Below are 22,758 nucleotides of genomic sequence, written 5' to 3' on the forward strand. Positions count from 1 at the left end.
CATAAATAGAAAATAGAAAAGGAAAAGTAAGATAGTGCAAAAAAAACCGAGAGGCAGGTCTGGATATTTAAGAGGGTACGGCCCAGATCCGGGTTAGGATCCGTTCAGCAGTCTTATCACAGTTGGAAAGAAGCTGTTCCCAAATCTGGCCGTATGAGTCTTCAAGCTCCTGAGCCTTCTCCCAGAGGCAAGAGGGACAAAAAGTGTGCTGGCTGGGTGGGTCGTGTCCTTGATTATCCTGGCAGCAGTGCTCCGACAGTGTGCGGTGTACAGTGATTCCACGTATGGAAGATTGGTTTGTGTGATGTGCTGTGCTGTGTTCACAATCTTCTGCAGCTTCTTCCAGTCTTGAATGGGACAACTTCCATACCAGGTTGTGATGCACCCTAGAAGAATGCTTTCTACGGTGCATCTATAAAAATTAGTGAGGGTTTTAAGGGACAGGCCAAATTTCTTTAGCTTTCTCAGGAAGTAAAGGCGCTGGTGGGCCTTCTTGGCAGTGAACTCTGCTTGGTGGGACCAAGTCAGGTCATTTGTGATATTGACCCCGAGGAACTTAAAGCTTTTGACCTGTTCCACTTGCGCACCACTGATGTAAATTAGGTTGTGCGGTCCGCTACTCCTTCTGAAGTCAACAACCAATTCCTTCGTCTTGCTGACATTGAGGGATAGGTTATTGTCTTTGCACCATGCCACCAGGTTCTTAATTTCCTCTCTACTCAAACTCATCGTTACCCGAGATATGGCCTACAATTGTTGTGTCATCAGCAAACTTATATATTGAGGTTGATGGAAACTTGGCTACACAATCATGGGTGTACAGTGAGTACACTCATGTATCTGCATCTAGTGATCCACTAGTCTGCTCTGTGGGTTGAGATTCCAAACTGGACAAAGGCCAATTTTGATGGTATCAGAAAGGATCTGGCAATTGTATTCTTGAACTACACTTCAAGATGAGGTGATAAATTGAATTTACCATTGGCTTTGTGGGAGAAGCCAGAGAGTGATAGTAGATGGTTACCTCTCTGAACGGAGGTCTGTGATTAATGATGTGCTGCAGGGATCGGTGCTTGGTCTGTTGATGTTTGTCATCTATATCAGTGATCTGGATGATGTGATTAACAGGATCAGCAAATTTGCAGATGACACCAAGATTGGGGGGGCCGGGGTGGTGTAGTGGCAGTGTGGAAGGCTGTCATGGCTTATAGAGGGATCTGCATCAGTTGGAAAAATGGGCTAGAAAATGGCAGATGGAATTTAATGCAAACAAGTGCGAAGTGTTGCACTTTGGTAGGACCAACCAAGTTAGGGTATACACTGAACAGTAGGGCACTGAGGAATGTGGTAGAACAAGGGATCTAGGAATAAAGGTCCATAATTAGTTGAAGTGGCGTCACAGGTAGACGGGGTCATAAAGCTTTTGGCATATTGGCCTTCATAAATCAAAGTATGGAATACAGGAGATCGATGTTATTTTGAAGCTGTATAAGATGTTGGTGAGGCCTGATTTGGAGTATTGTGTGCAGTTTTGATCACCTACCTACAGAAAAGATGTAAATAAGATTGAAAGAGTGCAGAGGAAAAATCTACAAGGATGTTGCTGGGTCTGGAGGATCTGAGTTGTATGGAAAGATTGAGTTTATTCCTCAATGTAGAAGATTAAGCGGAGATTTGATAGAGGTATACAAAATTGAGGGGTATACATTTAGGGTAGATGCAAGCAGGTTTTTTCCACTGAGTTTGTGTGGGGCTACATCTGGAGGTCATGGGTTAAGGGTGAAATGTGAAAAATTTATGGAGAACATGAGGGGGAAACTTCACTCAGCGGGTTGTGAGATTGTGGAACAAGGTGCCAGCACAAGTGGTGCACACAAGCTTGCTTTTAACATTGGGTAAGCGAAGTTTGAAGAGGTTCATGGATGGTAGTGGTATGGAGGGCTATGGTTCCAGTGCCGGTCGATGTGCGTAGGCAGTTTAAATGGTTGTGGCATGGGCTAGGTGGGACGAAGGATGTGTTTCTGTTCTGTACTTTTCTATGACTAGCTTAAATGTGTGGTTGGCATGGTGAGATGGAGCAAAACACGATTTCCATGCTGTTTATTCTGATAAATGTTGAAGTTAGCAGGAGTCGTCCTGGATGAAACAATGCTGACCCTCCAGTGTCAGAACAAGATATGGGTATGTGGTGCAAGATAGAATATGAGTGCTGGTAGTTTATGTAGGCTGCAATCTAATTATTTTGATTGCCTGCTTGAATTCAGTTTTTGGCTACCTGATAATTAATTGCTCCCGTGGTGGGCTATCCCAACATGTAATGCACTGCTTGTCTGTCCAGCAATAATGGATTAATCCATTTTGTTTTATTCTGCAAACAAATTTTATTGATAAGCTACTTCTGAGGAAGCACACTTCTCTAACCTATCTCTGTAATTTCATTTGACATTAAATTTTCCTAAGGCATAACCTTGTTGAAGAAGATCAGTACTACTGACTGCTGATGTCACTGCCTCAGCTGCTCCATGGTGACCAAGATTTTGCTCTCAGCAGGAGAGCTTAAGAAAAATGCTCTGATTTGAAGGAGAGAGATTTGGATTTGAAATCCTTTTTATTTGTCTTTGACATTTGACTCCAATATTCTGACATTTGATGACTGGGAATAAAATTTACATGTGCGATTTTCCCCCCCCCCCCATCTCCCCCTCCAGGTCTGGGGCTCTGGATAACTACTTTCGGGTTAATACCCAACAGCGCACAGCAACAGACGGGCTTGCACAATATGGAGCAGATGATGTGAGCAGTGAAGATTCAAGCACTGATCAGAGCACTGATCTCAGTGAATCAGAGGAGAGTGGTAGCAGCACAGAGATCGAGGATGACTTTGGAGGAAATGAATCTGTGGCAACCTCTGGTGAGTTGAGAGGTTTTGGTGTCATTGTTAATGTAATGTTCCGTTATATTGGCTCGTGTATGTCTCGGCGAAATCCAGCCCAGCACCTGCTTCAACACTCCCCACAGAGTTGGTCGCCGCCCGAATCAATCACAACATCAATCATCAGCCAGCACACCCAGTAAATTTTAACAAATACACTTTATAGATATTACTAATTCTATGACATTAATATACATTTGATACAGAGAGGAAAGTAATGAAAAAAAAAGGCACCAACACTTATCAAAGTCCAAAGTCCAAGTTCTTCGCGCGCTACCGTTGGAGCTCAATTCGACTTCAGACGACCACCCGAATTCCGTCGACTCACGGCTCGGGACCACCCTGAGTGATCAACCGGAGCCTCTCCGCACATCCGCGGTCCTCCTCGTCTCTCCTCCGACCCCCCCCCCCGTCTCTCCTCCGACCCCCCCGTCTCTCCTCCGACCCCCCCGTCTCTCCTCCGACCCCCCCGTCTCTCCTCCGACCCCCCCGTCTCTCCTCCGACCCCCCCGTCTCTCCTCCGACCCCCCCCGTCTCTCCTCCTCCGACCCCCCGTCTCTCCTCCTCCGACCCCCCCGTCTCTCCTCCTCCTCCGACCCCCCCGTCTCTCCTCCTCCTCCGACCCCCCCGTCTCTCCTCCTCCTCCGACCCCCCCGTCTCTCCTCCTCCTCCGACCCCCCCGTCTCTCCTCCTCCTCCGACCCCCCCGTCTCTCCTCCTCCTCCGACCCCCCCGTCTCTCCTCCTCCTCCGACCCCCCCGTCTCTCCTCCTCCTCCGACCCCCCCGTCTCTCCTCCTCCTCCGACCCCCCCGTCTCTCCTCCTCCTCCGACCCCCCCGTCTCTCCTCCTCCTCCGACCCCCCCGTCTCTCCTCCTCCTCCGACCCCCCCGTCTCTCCTCCTCCTCCGACCCCCCCGTCTCTCCTCCTCCTCCGACCCCCCCGTCTCTCCTCCTCCTCCGACCCCCCCGTCTCTCCTCCTCCTCCGACCCCCCCGTCTCTCCTCCTCCTCCGACCCCCCCGTCTCTCCTCCTCCTCCGACCCCCCCGTCTCTCCTCCTCCTCCGACCCCCCCGTCTCTCCTCCTCCTCCGACCCCCCCGTCTCTCCTCCTCCTCCGACCCCCCCGTCTCTCCTCCTCCTCCGACCCCCCCGTCTCTCCTCCTCCTCCGACCCCCCCGTCTCTCCTCCTCCTCCGACCCCCCCGTCTCTCCTCCTCCTCCGACCCCCCCGTCTCTCCTCCTCCTCCGACCCCCCCGTCTCTCCTCCTCCTCCGACCCCCCCGTCTCTCCTCCTCCTCCGACCCCCCCGTCTCTCCTCCTCCTCCGACCCCCCCGTCTCTCCTCCTCCTCCGACCCCCCCGTCTCTCCTCCTCCTCCGACCCCCCCGTCTCTCCTCCTCCTCCGACCCCCCCGTCTCTCCTCCTCCTCCGACCCCCCCCGTCTCTCCTCCTCCTCCGACCCCCCCGTCTCTCCTCCTCCTCCGACCCCCCCCGTCTCTCCTCCTCCTCCGACCCCCCCGTCTCTCCTCCTCCTCTGACGACCCCCCCGGTCTCCTCCTCCCCCCCCCCCCCCCGGTCTCTCCTCCTACCCCCCCCCCGCCCCCGGTCTCTCCTCCTACACCCCCCCCCCCCGGGTCTCTCCTCCTACCCCCCCGTCTCCCGTCTCTCCTCCGACCCCCCCCCCCCCGTCTCTCCGACTCCCCGTCCACAGTCATATCATACAGCATGGTATCCCAAAACAAAACGATACATAACCACCCATTGGCTAATAGAAGGCTGCTAGCTCAATTTAAAGTAAAACAAACTGCTGGCGCAAACTCTCTTCAGCGTTAAAGCACAACAAAGCCACATTCCCCAGATTAACATAACAAAGTCGCCATTTTAAATGTAACAAAAGAAAGACCCCGTACACTCTTCCCCCCCACCACAAAAAGTCATGCCCTCATGATGTTAACAGAGTTCACTAGTGCTCCTTGTAAAACACAAAACCCAACCCAGGTGCATAAAGCAGTGACATTGCAGAGCAGTAGAGATCACACCCTGCTCTCCCGGCGCTATATAAGTTAGTCTTTACGGGGGATGCCTACTCCTCTGAGGCCTCTGTACTTCCTCTGCTGACTCTCCCTGTTCAGACACCCCAGTTGACCCCCCCCGGGCCTATCTGTCGGACCTTCCCCTTCACCAGGATCCCTCTGCCCCGGTGAGCCCTCTGGCTCGGGTTCTGCCTCCACCCTCTCCTCCCCCAATCTCGGCTGTAATACAGGCAGCTCTGCAACTCCCTCCCTCAGTTCCCCTGACTCAGTGATGGAAGGGCCAGGAGTCTCTTCTCCCAGCACCGGGGAATCAGCGAACGGAAGCAGGTACCACACGTCTGAATCATCATCTTCCGATGACGTAACCCTTCTCGAGGTGGGGACCCGCCATTTTCTTCGCAGCGGGCTCTTCCTTCGCCCCGTGCCCTCGCAGAGTCCTCGTAATAGGAGTAAACTCCCATTCAGGCTCTGGATCCATCTTCACCTCTCGACCCAGAGGCAACAGGTGGTTCCGATGTAGTACCTTGACAGGGCCCTGCCCGTCCTCGGGTCTCACCCGGTAAACCGGGAGATTCGGCATCTGACTCTCCACCACATAGGGGGTGGCTGCCCAACGGTCTGCCAACTTGTGCTTACCCTGTAGTCCTAAATTCCGGATAAGGACTCGGTCTCCCAGCAATAGCTGGACGAACTTTACCTTCTGATCATACCTCCTTTTATTCCACTGGTTCTGCTTGGTGGCTGCCGCCTCAGCCAACTCGTACGCCCTTTTCAACTCTCTCCTCATATTGGACCCGTACTTCAGATATGGCTTCAAAGGTATTTCCCCCGCTTCAGTCCCAAAACACAGATCAGTGGGCAACCTTGCTTCCCATCCGAACATCAGATAGTAGGGCGAGTACCCCGTAGCATCATTGTGAGTACAATTGTAACAATGAACCAAATGGCCAATGTGCCGACTCCACTTACTCTTCTGTCCAATCTCCAAGGTGCTCCGGTTAAACGTCCCGGGTTGAGGATCACCCTGCGGGTGATAGGGGGTGGTTCTGGACTTTTCAACCCCAAGCATATCCAGCAATTCATGGATAACCCTGCTCTCGAAGTCCCGTCCCTGATCACTGTGGATCCGCCGGGGAAGGCCATAATGAACAAAGTACTTCTCCCATAACACCTTTGCCACTGTAGTCGCTTTCTGGTCCTTAGTGGGAAAAGCCTGCACGTATCTAGTGTAGTGATCCGTGATGACCAAGACATTGGCGGTGTTGCTGGTGTCCGGCTCAATAGACAGGAAATCCATACACACCAGGTCCATGGGTCCCACACTCTGCAAGTGGGATAACGGAGCCGCCTGCGCAGGTAGGGTCTTCCTCCCGACGCAACGGCTACAGGTCTTACAGTATTCTTTCACCTCCCCCCTCATCCGGGGCCAGTAAAACCGGTCCTTGACTAATCCATAGGTCTTCTCTACCCCTAAGTGCCCGGAATCATCATGTAGAGCCTGGAGCACAGACTTCTGATGCTTCTCCGGCATGACCAGCTGCCAGCGCCGGGGGTGGTCCGGAGGCGACGTGACTCGGTACAGGGCGTGGTTCTTCAGCTTCAACCGAGGCCACTCCTTCAGTAGTAGGGGCACTGAGGCATGTTTCGCCTTCTCCACCTGCCCCATATCACCCTGTCCAACCGCGTACCAGGTAGTGCCAATGCTCGGGTCATCACACTGAGCCGCCCCCACTTCCTGGGGGCTCAGCTCCGGCAGCTGCCTGTTCCTCAGAGCAGTCACATTACAGTAAACAGTGGGTAGCACGTCATCGTCAGCCCCCAATTGATCCACTGCCCGATCCGGCCCCATCGGGGCTCCTGCTTCCCCGTCACTCCCAACTTGACACATGGCCTTTACTCCCTGGGCGGGGACACTCTTCCACTCCTCGGCCGTGCCCGACTCGCCATGCGCCCAACGAGACAGGGCATCTGCATCGATGTTCCGACTCCCCGGCCCGTACTTCAGGCTGAACTCATAGGCAGACAAGGCTGCTAACCACCGGTGCCCAGTAGCATCCAGCTTCGCCGAGGTCAGGATATAAGTGAGGGGGTTGTTATCAGTTCTCACCTCAAACTGGGCCCCATATAGGTAGTCATTCAACTTGTCCACCACCGCCCATTTCAACGCCAAGAACTCCAGCTTGTGAGTGGGATAGTTTCTCTCAGATGGCGACAAACTCCGACTGACAAACGCCACCGGCCTCAATCCGTTTCCCTGGTACAGAACAGCCCCCAGACTGTCGTGACTGGCATCAGTGTGTAGAACATACGGCTTCCGGGGATCAGCAAATGCCCACACTGGGGCCTGCGTCAGCGCCCTTTTTAGAGATTGGAACGCCTCCTCACATTGAGCATTCCACCTCAATCCAAAAGGCTCTCCCGGGTTCAAGTATCCTCCTACCTCCGACCCTCGGTCTTCCTTCCCCCTCCTCCCCACAGGTGGATAGCCACACAGCAGCTGGTTCAATGGATGACTCATTTTCGCATATCCTTTCAGGAACCGCCGGTAATATCCGCAAAACCCCAAAAACGAGCGTAAGGCGCTCACCTTCTGAGGTCTCGGCCAGGTGGTGACTGCGGCTATCTTACCCGGATCGGTGGCCACTGCATCTCACGAGATTATGTGTCCAACATAACTGACTGACGTCTTGCAGAACTGACATTTATCCAGAGAAAGTTTTAATCCTTCCTCCTTCAGCCGACTCAGCACCCTCAGCAGCCGCTCCTCATGTTCCTCCAACGTAGATCCAAACACTATCAGGTCGCCCAGGTACACCAATACCTCCAGCAGGTTCATGTCCCCCACTGTCCGCTCCATGAGCCGCTGGAAGGTGGCTGGGGCCCCCGAGATGCCTTGGGGCATTCGTTCGAACTGGAAAAACCCCAGGGCGCAGATAAAGGCTGTCTTCTCTTTATCGGTCTCACTCATCGGAATCTGGTAATACCCACTCCGCAAATCCAATACACTAAACCACTGCGCCCCACTCAAACAGGCCAAGGCATCTTCCATCCTCGGGACAGTATATTGGTCGGGAACAGTGCGGCGGTTCAGGGTCCTATAGTCCATGCACATGCATACCTTCCCATTTTTCTTCCTTGCCACCACTATGGGGGACGCATAGGGGCTTCGGGACTCCGCAATAATCCCTGCATCTTTCAACTGCCGCACATCTTCCACATCTGCTGGGGCCAACTGCCGCGACCTCTCCCTAAACGGGGTGTCATTTGTCACCCAGATAGTGTGCCCAGTGCTCTTGGAACATCCTACATCAAACTCCCCCTGAGAAAAGACATCCCCTAGCTTCAGCATCTTCTCCACCAGCCTGCTCTTATACGCCGGCGGTACAGGGGAGTCTTCAAAATTAAAGGCCTTCTCGATCAGCCGCCCCCCGTTTCCCAATAGTTTCCCTCCAGTGGGCTTCACGGGGGCGCTGGACATCACCGTCACTGGGAACAAGTGCGTGAGGGGCATCCCGCGCTTAAAGGTGATCTCTCTCTCCATTATGTTCCTTACCATCACCCCCATCCGCCGTGCCTGTACAGCTGAGGGCCTCTGCAATTCAGGTCTCACCAGCGCCCCAGCCGGGAACCGGGACTCCCTTTCCAGGTCGTCGGGGGCGTCTACTAGCAGGGCCTCACCCGCAAGTACTCCGGGGAATCTGGGGTTCCCCATCACTAATGCAGCCTCCCCTGGCCGTATCACCTTAGGCCTCGCCTGAGTGCACCACACCGTCCCTCGTTTACACTCAGGATCCAGCCCCTGGGGGTCACCCACTCCTTCATACACCGCTCGGAACACGGGGTGTACTGAGAGGGTCTTCAGAAAGTTCTCTCCCCCCGCCCCCTTCTAGCTACAAGTTCTACCTGCCCGATACCTTTAAGCAAACTCAACCCTCGCACCAGTACCTCTACCGGAATGGGATAATCGACCCCGCTTACCACACACGCATGATTCACCGGTACCTCCTCCAATTCACACCAATTTACAATCTTGTCTCGATCCACCTTCACACCACTTACCGCAACGACAAGTACAACTTTCCTGAAAAGTCCAAATCCAGGACGGTAGCCCCCACTTGTAACGTTCCGTTATATTGGCTCGTGTATGTCTCGGGGAAATCCAGCCCAGCACCTGCTTCAACACTCCCCACAGGGTTGGTCGCCGCCCGAATCAATCACAACATCAATCATCAGCCAGCACACCCAGTAAATTTTAACAAATACACTTTATAGATATTACTAATTCTATGACATTAATATACATTTGATACAGAGAGGAAAGTAATGAAAAAAAAAGGCGCCAACACTTATCAAAGTCCAAGTTCTTCGCGCGCTACCGTTGGAGCTCAATTCGACTTCAGACGACCACCCGAATTCCGTCGACTCACGGCTCGGGACCACCCTGAGTGATCGACCGGAGCCTCTCTGCACGTCTGCCGTCCTCTCCGTCTCTCCTCTGACTCCCCGTCTCCCCGTCCCTCCCCCAACTCCCCGCCAAAACTCAGTCCACAGTCATATCATACAGCATGGTATCCCAAAACAAAACGATACATAACCACCCATTGGCTAATAGAAGGCTGTTATCTCAATTTAAAGTAAAACAAACTGCTAGCGCAAACTCTCTTCAGCGTTAAAGCACAACAAAGCCACATTCCCCAGATTAACATAACAAAGTCGCCATTTTAAATGTAACAAAAGAAAGACCCTGTACATTAACATCAATCAATTTTACTTCTTATTGCAAGGGAAATGAGTCCTGCATTTAGTTCCAACTATTCACTGCTTGGTGCCTGTGAAGAACTGTGCAGCACTAACGTTCATAGAATATTTGTATTTGTCTCTTTCACTCTCCAATCAGCCTGTTCTTCAAGGATTCCTGTCTGAATTGGAGAAGGGAGAATGAGAAACTTGCAGGTGGTCAAAATATGTTACCTTGGTTGAGTAGAACAAGGTCATTTCTAGTTGCTGTTTCCCTAAACTGAGGCTACGTCCTCACTACGCCAGATAATTTTGAAAACGAAGCTTTTTCTCTTCGTTTTGACCCTCCATCCACATTGAAACGGTGTTTTCATCCCCCGAAAACGGAGCTTTGATAAAACACTCCAGAGTGTATAAATTTGAAAACGATTGTTGCACGTTGTAGTGTAGACGGGGTAATTGGAGATATTTAAAAACACTGACATGCCAACACCACAACAACCATGCTTTTTCTGCTTCTGCTTGGTACTTCGCAAGCACTGCCGGATAGCTGTTATAACGCGCAGTCAGTGTGAATGGCGTGAGAGTTAAATTGTGAAGTGAGCTTTTTTGACTAGATCCCCTAAATTGATTTGATGGAGTCTATCTTTAAAAATACTATTGTCGGAACTGCGCAGGTCTGGCGGCAGAAGATTCCACTCTCTTGTTGATCTTGGGTAGAGGATGGCTTCATGCGTGTGTTGCTTACTTTATTGCCTACGTTAATAGCTTGTTTGGAGTTAAACATGTCCACGTTCTCCACTGCTTTGCTGACTTTGTAGTCATTTGTAACTCGCAGAAACAGCTCAACTTCATTGTCTGTCTAAACGAAGAAGTCTGGTCTGCTTTTTCCAGCGGAGGTTTTCTTTGTGTTCCTCGAAGACATTGTTGAAAACTTTCTTTCGCTGTTGTTGTTCGAACTCTAGTTTTTCACAACGCCACCGCGGAAATGTAAATATTATACCGTTCCCTTTTGGCTTGTCTTCTGTAGAAGTGTCTGCGCATGCCCAGTAGGAGTAGATTTGCCCAAATATCCATTTTAATGTGGACAGACATATTTTGAAAAACGCCTAGTGTAGACACCTGTCGTTTTTACTCGAAACCGGCGTTTTCGAAATTATCCGGTCTAGTGTGGACGTAGCCTGAGGAAGGGTGGCAAATGTTTGTTTATCCTGCTCAACATTTCATCATATTAACACTTTTAACTATTAAGTGTTATCACTATTAACACTTCTTTGATAATTAATCTATTTAACATGCATGGTGATTTGAGCAGCACACACAGAATGCTGGAGAAACTCAGCAGGTCAGGAAGTGTCCATGGAAATAAATAAACAGTTGATGGTTTGGGCTGAGACCTTCAGGACTGGAAAGGAAGGGGGTAGACACCAGAATAAAAAGGTGGAGGTAGGGGAAGGAGGACTAGCTAGAAGGTGATGGGTGAAGCCAGGTGGTTGGGAAAGGTAAAGGACTGGACAAGACATGATCTGTGAGGAGAGTGAAGCATGGGAGAAAGGGAAAAAGGAGGGGCACCAGGTGAGGAGAAAAGGTAAGAGGCCACAGTGGGGAACAGAAGAAGAGAGAAGGGAGAGGGGAAAAATTGATCTTTATCCAATCGGGTTGGAGGCTACCTAGATGGAATATGAGGTGTTGTTGCTCCATCCTGAGGGTGGGCTCATCATGGTGAAAGGAGGCCATGGACCAATACTTCGGAATGGAAATGGAATAGAAATTAAAATGGTTGACTGCCAGGAAATTCTGCTTTTGGCAAGTGGATTAGAGGTGCTCAACAAAGCAGTCCCCCAATTTGCATCAGATCTCACTAATGTAGAGGAGGCTGCATCAGGAGCATCGAATACAGTAGATGAGCATTTTCAACATTTTCACAGGTGAAGTGTCGCATCACCTGGAAAAACTGTCTGGGGGCCCTGAATGGAGTTGAGGGAGAAGTAACTTTTCCCCTCCCTTCTTCCCCCTTCTTCTACTTCCCACTCTGGCGTCTTCCCCCTTGCTCCCCAGTCTGAAAAAGGGTCTCAGACCAAAACGTTGACTGTTTATTCAGTTCTGATGCTGCCTCACATACTGAGTTCCTCCAGCACTATCTTTTCTGTTTTATGATTTGAGCAGGATCATTCCTGTGGAAGCAATAGAATCAAAAGAACAACAGAAAAAAAAGATTTCAAAGTTATTTGGGTCATTAAAAGTGGATATGCATACCCTAGCATTGACCTTAAATTGTATTGCCCCCAACCCCAAAGTTTTCCTTTTAGCACCTTGTTTGGTAGATTTCTACAGTAAAAAATCCTCCTTTAAGTTAAATTTTAGGTCTCTGGTTTGTTTTTCAGTATTTAAGCTTTTGATCTGACCTCATTTAACCTGAATTAATGTGTTTGAGTTCATTTTTATTTACGCAATACATTACTTCACGTGGTTCCAAGTAATCTCATAACACTATCTTCCCCTGGGCTATTATCGGGCCATGATCTACTTTGTAGCTTCCCCTCTCCCAAGTATAACTGCAGATGGTTCTGCTCTTCCCCCCGACCCCTCCCCAAGTATAACTGGAGATGGTTATGCTTTTCCCCCCCACCCCTCCCCAAGTACAACTAGAGATGGTTCTGCTCTTTCCCCCCCCCACACCTCCCCAAATGTAAATGGAGATGGTTCTATTCTCCCCCCCGACCCCTCCGCAAGTATAACTGGAGATGATTCTGCTCTCCACCCCCCCCCGACCCCACCCCAAGTATAACTGGAGATGGGTTCTGCTCTCCCCCCCCCCAACCCCTTCCCAAGTATAACTGGAGATGCTTCTGCTCTCCCCCCACCCCAAGTATAACTGGAGATGGTTCTTCTCTCCCCCCCAACCCCTTCCCAAGTATAACTGCAGATGGTCCTGCTCTCTCCCCCCCGCCCCCCAAATCTCTTCCCAAGTATAACTGGAGATGGTTCTGCCGTCCCCCTGACCCCACCCCAAGTATAACTAGAGATGGTTCTCCTCTTTCCCCCCCCCGACCCCACCCCAAGTATAACTGGAGATGGTTCTGCTCTCCCTGCCCCCCCAACCCCTTCCCAAGTGTAACTGGAGATGGTTCTGCTCTCCCCTTCTTCATTCCTTTTGAAATTTATTGATAACATTTTGCATTGTATTTGAAAGTGCAGACTGACAAACTGCATTTGAGATTTGTTCTATGTAGACTATTTTCATAAATCCTAATATTGTCCTTGCATTGTAATCCTCAGTTGCTTGTCTTGCGATCAAAAGTCGATCTAACTCAATTTGAAATCAACTCCAGTGCATCGAGTCTGAACTTTAAAATGACAATTTCCCTTTGGAAATAAATGCCCAATCAAATTGTTGTTGAGAATGAAGATTCTGCTGTGGTACTATAATGTAAGGAGTATTTGGTTATGTCGATAACAATAAAGAAAAGTGTGATGTCAAAGTCAGGATGCTGTGTGAACTGGAGAGGAACATAAAAATGGTGGTATTCCCATGCCCTACTTTTGTCCTTCTACGCAATATCGTCAATCGAGCCTTGGTGGGATATATCTTTTCTTTCTTTTTAAATCTTTTTATTGAGTAAGTATACAAAAAAGGTAATCCATATAAACATTAATACAATGTTAAAGTATAATAAAATTCCAAAAGATAACAATACCAAAAAGAAAATACTACAATGTAATTTAAGCATAAGAAACCAAGATAACATAATAGTATACTAGATTTTATATATATCAATGGAAAAAAAAGAAAAAAAAACCCCAAAAAAAAACCCACCGTGCAACTAACTAAAAGCAAAGCAAAGCAATGGGCTAACTTGAAACCAAACAAAGTTAAACTTAAAATCACGTCCTCAATCCCGACCTCCATTAAAACAGTGAAAAAAGAACAAGAAGGGTAAATATTACATTAAATGAAAATATCGAATAAAAGGTCCCCAAATCTGTTCAAATTTAAATGAAGAATCATAAAGGTTACTTCTAATTTTCTCCAGATTCAAACATAAAATCGTCTGAGAAAACCAAAAAAAGGTAGTTGGAGCATTAAGCTCTTTCCAATGTTGTAAAATACATCTTTTCGCCATCAAAGTAAGAAATGCAATCATTCTACGGGCTGAAGGGGAAAGATTACTAGAAATTTTAGGTAGTCCAAAGATAGCAGTAATAGGGTGAGGAGAGATATCTATATTTAATACCTTAGAAATAATATTGAAAATATCTCTCCAAAAAGTTTCCAAAGTAGGGCAAGACCAAAACATATGAGTTAAAGAGGCTATCTGCCCCGAACATCTATCACAGAAAGGATTAATATGCGTGTAAAAACGCGCTAACTTATCTTTGGACATATGTGCTCTATGAACCACTTTAAATTGAATTAGGGAATGTTTAGCACAAATAGAGGAAGTATTAACTAATTGTAAAATCTGCCCCCAATCATCCACAGAGATGGTAAGCCCCAATTCCTGTTCCCAATCTACCCTAATCTTATCAAATGGAGCTTTCCTAAGTTTCATAATAATATTATAAATCATAGCCGATGCACCTTTCTGACATGGATTAAGGTTAATTATCGAATCTAAAATACATATAGGAGGAAGCATTGGAAAGGAAGAAAGTATAGTACTTAAGAAATTTCTAACTTGTAAATATCTAAAAAAATGTATTCTTGATAAGTTATATTTATTAGATAATTGTTCAAAAGACATAAGGGAACCATCTAAAAATAAATCCAAAAACCGTAAAATACCCTTAGTCTTCCAAGTTTGAAAAGCGCGATCCGTAAAAGAGGGAGGAAAAAATATGTTACCTAAAATAGGAATCGCTAACCCGAATTGATTAAGATCAAAAAATTTTCTGAATTGAAACCAAATACGCAAAGCATATTTAACGATCGGGTTAGAGACCTGCTTAAGGCGTTTCGAATCAAAGGGAAGAGATGAACCTAAAATAGAACCAAGTGTATAACCCTGAACAGATTGTAATTCCAATGCTACCCATTTAGGAATAGATAGTATGTCCCGGTCAAGTAACCAAAATTTCATATGTCGAATATTAATAGCCCAATAATAAAATCTAAAGTTAGGTAATGCTAAACCTCCATCTCTCTTAGCTTTCTGTAAATGTATTTTACCCAGTCTCGGATTCTTATTCTGCCAAATAAATGAAGAAATTTTAGAGTCGACTTTATCAAAAAAAGATTTAGGAACGAAAATTGGTAATGCCTGAAACACATATAAAAATTTTGGCAAAAAAAACATCTTAACTGCATTAATACGACCAATCAAAGTTAAATATAAGGGAAACCATTTAGATGAAAGTTGAGTAATATGGTCTATTAATGGTAAAAAGTTAGTCTTAAATAAATCTTTATGTTTACAAGTAATTTTAATCCCAAGATATGAAAGGTAATTATTAATCAATTTAAATGGAAATTTATAATATAAGGGAAGATGTTTATTAATCGGAAAAAGTTCACTCTTACTAAGATTTAATTTATAACCTGAGAAAAGACCAAATTGTGCTAATAACTCTAAAACAGCAGGAATAGATCTCTCAGGATTAGAAATATATAAAAGTAAATCATCAGCATAGAGTGATAATTTATGGAACTTTAATCCCCGAGTTATCCCAGTAATATTTGAAGATTCTCGAATAGCAATTGCAAGAGGTTCTAATGCAATATCAAATAATAGGGGACTAAGAGGACAGCCTTGTCGAGTACCACGAAAGAGAGGAAAAAAAGGTGAGTTTAAAGAGTTAGTACGAACCGAGGCTACAGGGGAGTGATATAACAGTTTAATCCAGGATATAAATTTCAAGCTAAAATTAAACATTTCAAGCACCTTAAATAAATAAGGCCATTCTACTCTATCAAAAGCTTTCTCGGCATCTAAAGAAATAACACACTCAGGAACATTTTGTGAGGGAGTATAAACGATATTTAACAATGTACGAATATTATAAAAAGAGTAACGACCTTTAATAAAACCCGTTTGGTCTTCCGAAATAATAGAAGGAAGTACTTTTTCTAGTCTATTTGCTAATAACTTAGAAAAAACTTTAGAATCAACATTTAATAAAGATATTGGTCTATAAGATGCACATTGAGCAGGGTCTTTATCCTTCTTTAGTATTAAAGAAATTGATGCTCTATTAAAAGATTCCGGAAGTTTACCAAGTTTCAAAGAAGCCTCAAAAACCTTATAGAGCCAAGGAATCAATAAAGAGGCAAAACATTTATAAAATTCAACGGTAAACCCATCAGGGCCAGGAGCTTTCCCCAGATTCATAGAAAAAATAACATTCTTAATCTCATCCATTGTAATGGAAGTATCTAATAAAGAAGACATATCCTGTGAAATCTGAGGGAAGTCTAACTTATCTAAAAAATCATTCATATATTTAGAATCTCGAGGAGACTCTGATTGATATAAAGAAGAATAAAAATCACAAAAGGTTTGATTAATCCCCACATGATCCAATATCAATCGATCATTTTGGTTATAAATCTGATTGATTTGAGATTTAACATAATTAGATTTCAATTGATTAGCCAGCAGCTTGCCAATTTTATCACTATGAACATAAAAATCACTTCTTGTTTTCTTTAATTGGTTTACAATCGAGGACGAGAGTAGTAAACTGTGTTCCATTTGAAGTTCAGTTCTTTGTTTGTATAGCTCCTCAGAAGGAGCCATAACATATTTCTTATCAATTTCTTTAATCTTGTCCACAATTGCCATCTCCTCCTGCTTCTGTTTCTTCCTCAAAGCAACGGAATACGAAATAATCTGACCCCGAATATAGGCTTTAAAAGTGTCCCAAAGAGTGTTAACCGAAATATCTTCTGTATGGTTAATTGTAAAAAAAAGCTCAATCTGTTCATTCATAAAATTAACAAAGTCCGAGTCCTGAAGCAACAGCGAATTAAAACGCCATTGTCTATTGTTTGGTATATTGGCCATAATTTTAATAGAAAGCTTAAGTGGAGCATGATCCGAAATGGTTATAGAATCATAATCACATTTAATCACTGAAGGAATGAGACGAGAGTCAATAAAAAAATAATCAATTCTTGAATAGGAATGATGAACATGTGAAAAAAAGGAAAAATCTTTTTCCTGAGGATGCAGAAAACGCCAAATGTCCGTCGACCCAGAATCAGAAAGAAAAAAATTAATCAAATTTGCAGATTTATTAGGTAAAGTCCGTAAAGGAGCCGAACGGTCCAAAGCTGGAGATAAACAGGTATTAAGATCTCCGCCCCAAATCAATGAAAACTCGTTCAAATTCGGAAACTGATCAAACAATGATTTATAAAATTCCGGACAATCCATATTAGGAGCATAAACATTAACCAAAACTACTTTTTTATTAAATAGTAAACCACTAACCAATAAAAATCTACCATTCGGATCAGAGATAATATCCTGTTGTATAAAAGTAACTGAGGAATCTATAAAAATAGAGACGCCTCGAATCTTAGCATTGGAGTTCGAATGAAATTGTTGTTCCTTCCAGAATTTGAAAAAACGTAGTCTGTCCCCCCTCTGTACATGGGTCTCTTGTAAAAATAAAATTTGTGCTTTAAGTCTCCGGAACACTTTAAAAACTTTTTTTCTTTTAATAGGATGATTAAGACCATTAGTATTCCAGGAGACAAAATTAATAATAGACTCCATAAATCCTAAAGTCAACCCACAACAAGGAGGATTGACAATAGGCGTGACCCACAAACCCGGAGAGGAAACAGAACATACAGAAGATACCGGGGAAAAGGACGCAACCAGTACTTCAATAATGTATATAGCCCAAAGAAAAACAAACTAAAACGTGAAGCCCCTCCCACCACCCCCCACCCCAAGACCCCAAGGCAAAATCTAAAGCAGACCCGCCAGAAAGAAGCAAGCGCTAAAACTACCCCCATGACTTCCGGTATACGCTCCCTAAAAAAAAGGTATAAATATGAAAAGGATCCGCTAATTGTAAAACAGTAAAAAAATAAGTAAAAAAAAAGTTAGCTCAATTAGAATACACACAGAACAGAACAAAAGCCGGAAAATATATATTAAAAAAAACCACAATAAACCTCAAACTCATGAATAGACACAGCAACAAAAAAAAATAGGATTATTAACATAAAGTGATTATAAAAAGCAAAACAGAATAAAATTTAAAAAAAACTACAAAATTTAAGGCCGCACAGGAAATACGTAAGATGACAAAAGGGAAGTAACCACCCAGAATCCCCTGGGAAAAGAAAGAAATGACGCAGTTAAAAAGAAAGTTTAGCAGCCATATTAAGAAATCAAAAGTAAACTTTTCTGCCCAAATAGGGCACAGAAAAGTTAAAACCAACCAATTCACAGCCTCCGATCAACGGAGAAAATTAAAAAAAAAGGCAATTAAGATGTTGAAGATGAAAGTTGATCCAGATAGCTCTGGGCATCCGATGGAGAATCAAAAAAACGAAGGGCTCCATCTAACATGCGAATCCTTAGACGTGCAGGGTACAGCAGCGCTGGTCTTAAATCCATCTTATAGAATTCCGACATCACGGATCTGTAACGGACCCGTTGGTCCCAGATTGGTTTACTGAAATCTTCCACGAATCGGAACTTAAGATCCGAAAAATCAATGAAACCTTTAGATCGAGCGAATCGAAACAGTCTCTCCTTGTCTTGAAAGTAATAAAAACGTAAAATAACATGCCTAGGTCTATCTGACCTAGACGAGTATGATGGGATTCTGTGAACACGATCCAGTAGCGGTGGTTGGTCAGGAAATACAGTAGGGAATGCATCTTTTAAAAGTTGAGAGAAATATTTCATGGGGTTGTTAGCTTCAACGGCTTCTCTCACGCCGATCATTCTTAAATTCTGCCGTCGCATTCTAGATTCCAAGTCAGAGTTTTTAAAAGTCAAAAAGTCAAGTTTCTTCTTCATTACATTAATTGTTTCTTCGATTTTCCCCATCTTAAGCTCACTTTGTTGCGCGAATTTTTGAAGATCAGATATAGCCGACTGATGTTCCGCAATACATGTTTGCATCTTATCAATTAAATCGGCAATTTTCTGGAAATTAGTTGAGATTTCCGCATGAATCAGATCTTTAACAAAGCCTGCAATTTCCGTACGAATCATCTCCCTAACAGAGGTTGAAATTTCCCTCTGAATTAACTCCGATATCGCTTTCAAAGTCACCGGTGATTCAGTCGGAGGGAGATCCGTAGCTTTCGGTTTAGCCGAAGGTTTACCATCCTTGCCGTTTTTCCCGTTCTTAGACATAGCAGATCTAAGTATCATCCAATTGTCAGAGAATTCAGTTTAATTCAAAGTATTATAAAAATTGATGCCTTAATGGTTAATTAAAGTATAGCTGACCATAGAGTAAAAAAACTCAGAGGTAATGGAGCGAGTCAAGAACGCGACTTCACTCCATGAGCGCTACCGGAAGTCTCGGGATATATCTTGTAGATTGTACACAGTACAGCTAATGTGTTGGTGATGGAGAAGTTGAATGAAAAAGATGGTGGATAGGATGCCAATCAATCGGTACGGTTTCCTGGATGCTGTCGTGCCTGGTCTGTTATCAAAGCTGTTTCCATCCGAGCAAGTGGAAAGTATTCCATTGTACCTCTGAATTGTGCTCTGCCAATATATCAAATTTATTGTGGAATTGTGATGTGAATCGCCTCCAAGAGAGCATCCAAGCACTGATGTGCACTGTATTTGTCCAGTTGGGCCAGTTAAATTTTTAACTAATTGTAAACCCCCCCCGAAGTCATCAGTGGGGAAATACGGTGCAAGTATTTGCATGTATCAGGAGTTATTAATTCTAAAAGTATGGGGATGTAATTAAAGATGGTTGGTCTTTGACTGCTTGAGGAACTCCTGCAGCAATGGTTTGAGGTAGAGATGCAATTTGAATAACTATAGGCATCTTTATTTGAGATAGCAATTATTCCAGCCTGTAAGTTTTCTCCTTTAATTTCTACCCAAATAAATTTTACTATATCTAATTGATGCCTTTTCATTAACTCAGTTATCTTGATGTCTACCCTCACCTCTTGCATTTGTGCCTGGTCTATAGAGGTGTGGAAATGCAGTGCTGGTGGAACCCAGGCTTAATGTGAGGAGATTCTTGAGGTGGTGGATTGATTCTAGATTTCCACCTTGGCTTGATGGCAGTGATGGTGCAGGGATTTAATGACTAGATTACAGTGTGCGGTGGGATATAATTCTACTGTTCTTGAAAGCCCATAATGACTCATCATGGCTCAGTTTCGATATTCTGGGATCTTTTCTGCAACTGGCCAAGTTCAATATGGTGATAGTGTAGCCTAAAATGGAGCACTGAAGCTATTTACATTTTTTTCAGTCAGGCTGAGATGTGCTATAGTGGTTTGTTTCCTAAAACCCAATACTTTTGCTTCTCTCAGTTAAATTTTATTTGCTAACTATCAAGTTTTAACCGGTGTAAATTCAAGCATCTAATGGTGCTCTGTTTCTTTACACCTCAATTTGTCTGTAAATATAGATTACCCTTGTAGCACCAACAGCTTTTCATTTAGCAGAACTGTCAGTTGACCATCACACTACCTGCTTCTCTTTGGAAATTCATCTTGTTCCAACCATGTTCCTTTTAGAAATTAAATATATTGTGTGCAGTTCTGGTCACCTACCGACAGAAAAGCTATCAATAAGCTTGAAAGAGTGCGGAGAAGATTTACAATGATGTTGCCAGGACTTGAGTGGAGTAATAGTGAAAGGTTGAACAGATTAGCGCTTTATTCCCTGTTCTCTGCAGTGTAGGTGAATGAAGGGAGATCTTATAGAGGTGTACAAAAATTATGAGGGGCATAGATAGGATAAACACATCCAGGCTTTTTCTCTTGAAGCTGAATGAGACTTGACCTAGAAGTTATGTTTAGGGTGAAAGATAGAACCTCAAGGGAAATTTTAGCAGTGGTGTGAGTGTGGAATGAGTTCTCAGTAGAAGTGGTAGATGCCGGTTCCGTTGCAAAATTTAAGAAGTTTGGATAAATATATAGATGGGAGGGGCATGGAGGGCTATGGTCCAGTAGCAGGTAGATGGGACCATAAACAGGTCAGTGTGGACTAGACAGTCCGAGGAGTCTCTTTCTGTGCTTATAGTGCTCTATGACTCTAAGATCCAAGAGCGAGTGGTGCCATTGCCCTATACAGCTGTGCTGATCTACTTCTACAGGCTGAAAATAATGAGCAAAGTGTCCTCTGGTTATGTTTATTAAAATAGACTAGAAATGGTTTTCATTTGATTAATTCTATTTCCCTTGTTTACTTGGAGGATTACTCTCATTTAGAATTAATGTGTCTTGGGTAGTGACTGAGCAAGTAGCTCAGTTGTATCTGGGCAAACCAGGGTGGGCAATCAATGCCAGGTTTCTCTGCAATGCTCATATCCTGAAAATGAGCTTCACAATATTTTTGCAATGGAGATTATTTTTTAAGACCTCACACTTCTGTTTTCTATAAAGTAATTGTAGCTTGTGTGGCTTTTTAATATTAGCATTCTGAAATGCTCAGAGTGAAAAGAACAGTATGTTTTAACTGTTGGGTATTCATACCTGCTTTTACATGACATACGACTGGGTTATGGTCACTATTACAGTCTGCATCTGGATATGTTTTGCATTAAGTCACTGAGTTTCTAAATCTTTGGTTTATAGTAATAAAGTCAATTTTATTTCTAGTGTTATCACCTGGACTTTTACAGGTCCACAAGCGTCTTGGATGGTTTTTAAAGTAGGTATTCATAATGACCTGATTATTCATCTTGCACCATTCTACCTATTTCTCACCTGTCATTTCTTTCTCCACCCCCCCCCCCAGTCCAAATTTTCCTAAGGCAGGGGTCCCCAACCTTTTTTGCACCGTGGACCAGTTTAATATTGACAATATTCTTGCGGACCGGCTGATCTGTGGCGGGGGAAGAGGGTCGTTCAAGTAGGGTTGTCAATTTTTTCACTCCCAAATAAGGGACAAAAGTAGCAGTCAAATACGGGACACTTGTGTTTACCCCGAGAAAGACAACCATGACCATGAAGCCTTGCACGGGCACCTGTATGCAATTTTTTTTTCTACAAATCAGTTTTGGCTTAATCTTCCTGATTCTGTTAAGTGAAACTACACTGTACATACATTATTTCTACTTTATATGGGCTGTGTATTTATCGTATCATTCCTGCTTTTACTGTATGTTAGTGTTATTTTAGGTTTTATGTGTTATTTGATAGCTTATTTTTTGGGTCTGGGAAGGTGCAAAAATTTTTCCCATATAAATTAATGGCAGTTGCTTCTGTGCTTTACGCCATTTCGGCTTATGAACGGTTTCATAAGAACGCTCTACCTTAGCGGGGGAAATAGGGGACAAGGGCGGTCCTGTATGGGACAAACCAATTTAGCCCAATATACGGGATGTCCCGGCTAATACGGGACAGTTGGCAACCCTATGTTCAAGTTCAACAGTGCGTGACAGGGAATGAGGAAAGGTGCAGCTGACTCATATCATTTCATATCGCCAAATAATATCATTTCTTCGCAGCCCAGTAGCACATGCTTTGCAACCTGGTACCGGTCCGCAGCCCGGTGATTGGGGACCACTGTCCTATGGTATTTTCATCAGCAAATTGTCCTACTTTAGCATTTAGATTTCCCGTGACAATAACAATATCTTGAGATTTGCATCCATTCTTTGCTTGCTCAAGCTCTTCATAGAATTTATCTATATCCTCATTTGTTCCATCTGTTGTTGGTGCATATACCCGTATAATTGCTAAATCAAATGGTTGTCCTCTGAATCTAACAAAGAGCACTCTTTCTGATATTGCCCAATGTCCTAAAACACTTTTTGCCATGTTTTCATCCATAAGAATTCCTACTCCATTAATATGGGATGTTCCACAAGAATAAATTAGTGTTTTATTTCTATTCTGACATGTTCCAGCACCTATCCAACGAACTTCACTAATTTCCATGAT

At 44.6% G+C, this 22,758-nt stretch overlaps 1 protein-coding gene across 2 annotated transcripts in view; it reads left to right on the top strand.

Moving 5' to 3' along the window:
- Positions 1 to 22,758, top strand: part of rfwd3 (ring finger and WD repeat domain 3) — a 63,333-nt gene that overhangs the window by 5,078 nt on the left and 35,497 nt on the right. For both annotated transcript variants that reach the window (XM_063067396.1, XM_063067397.1), the window contains exon 3: positions 2,709 to 2,911. In XM_063067396.1, the coding sequence (XP_062923466.1) occupies positions 2,709 to 2,911 (203 nt within the window). The remainder of the gene's footprint in view (positions 1 to 2,708; positions 2,912 to 22,758) is intronic.

The sequence above is a fragment of the Mobula hypostoma genome, chromosome 14, assembly GCF_963921235.1.
Source record: "Mobula hypostoma chromosome 14, sMobHyp1.1, whole genome shotgun sequence".
In the NCBI taxonomy this organism is placed as follows: Eukaryota; Metazoa; Chordata; class Chondrichthyes; order Myliobatiformes; family Myliobatidae; genus Mobula; species Mobula hypostoma.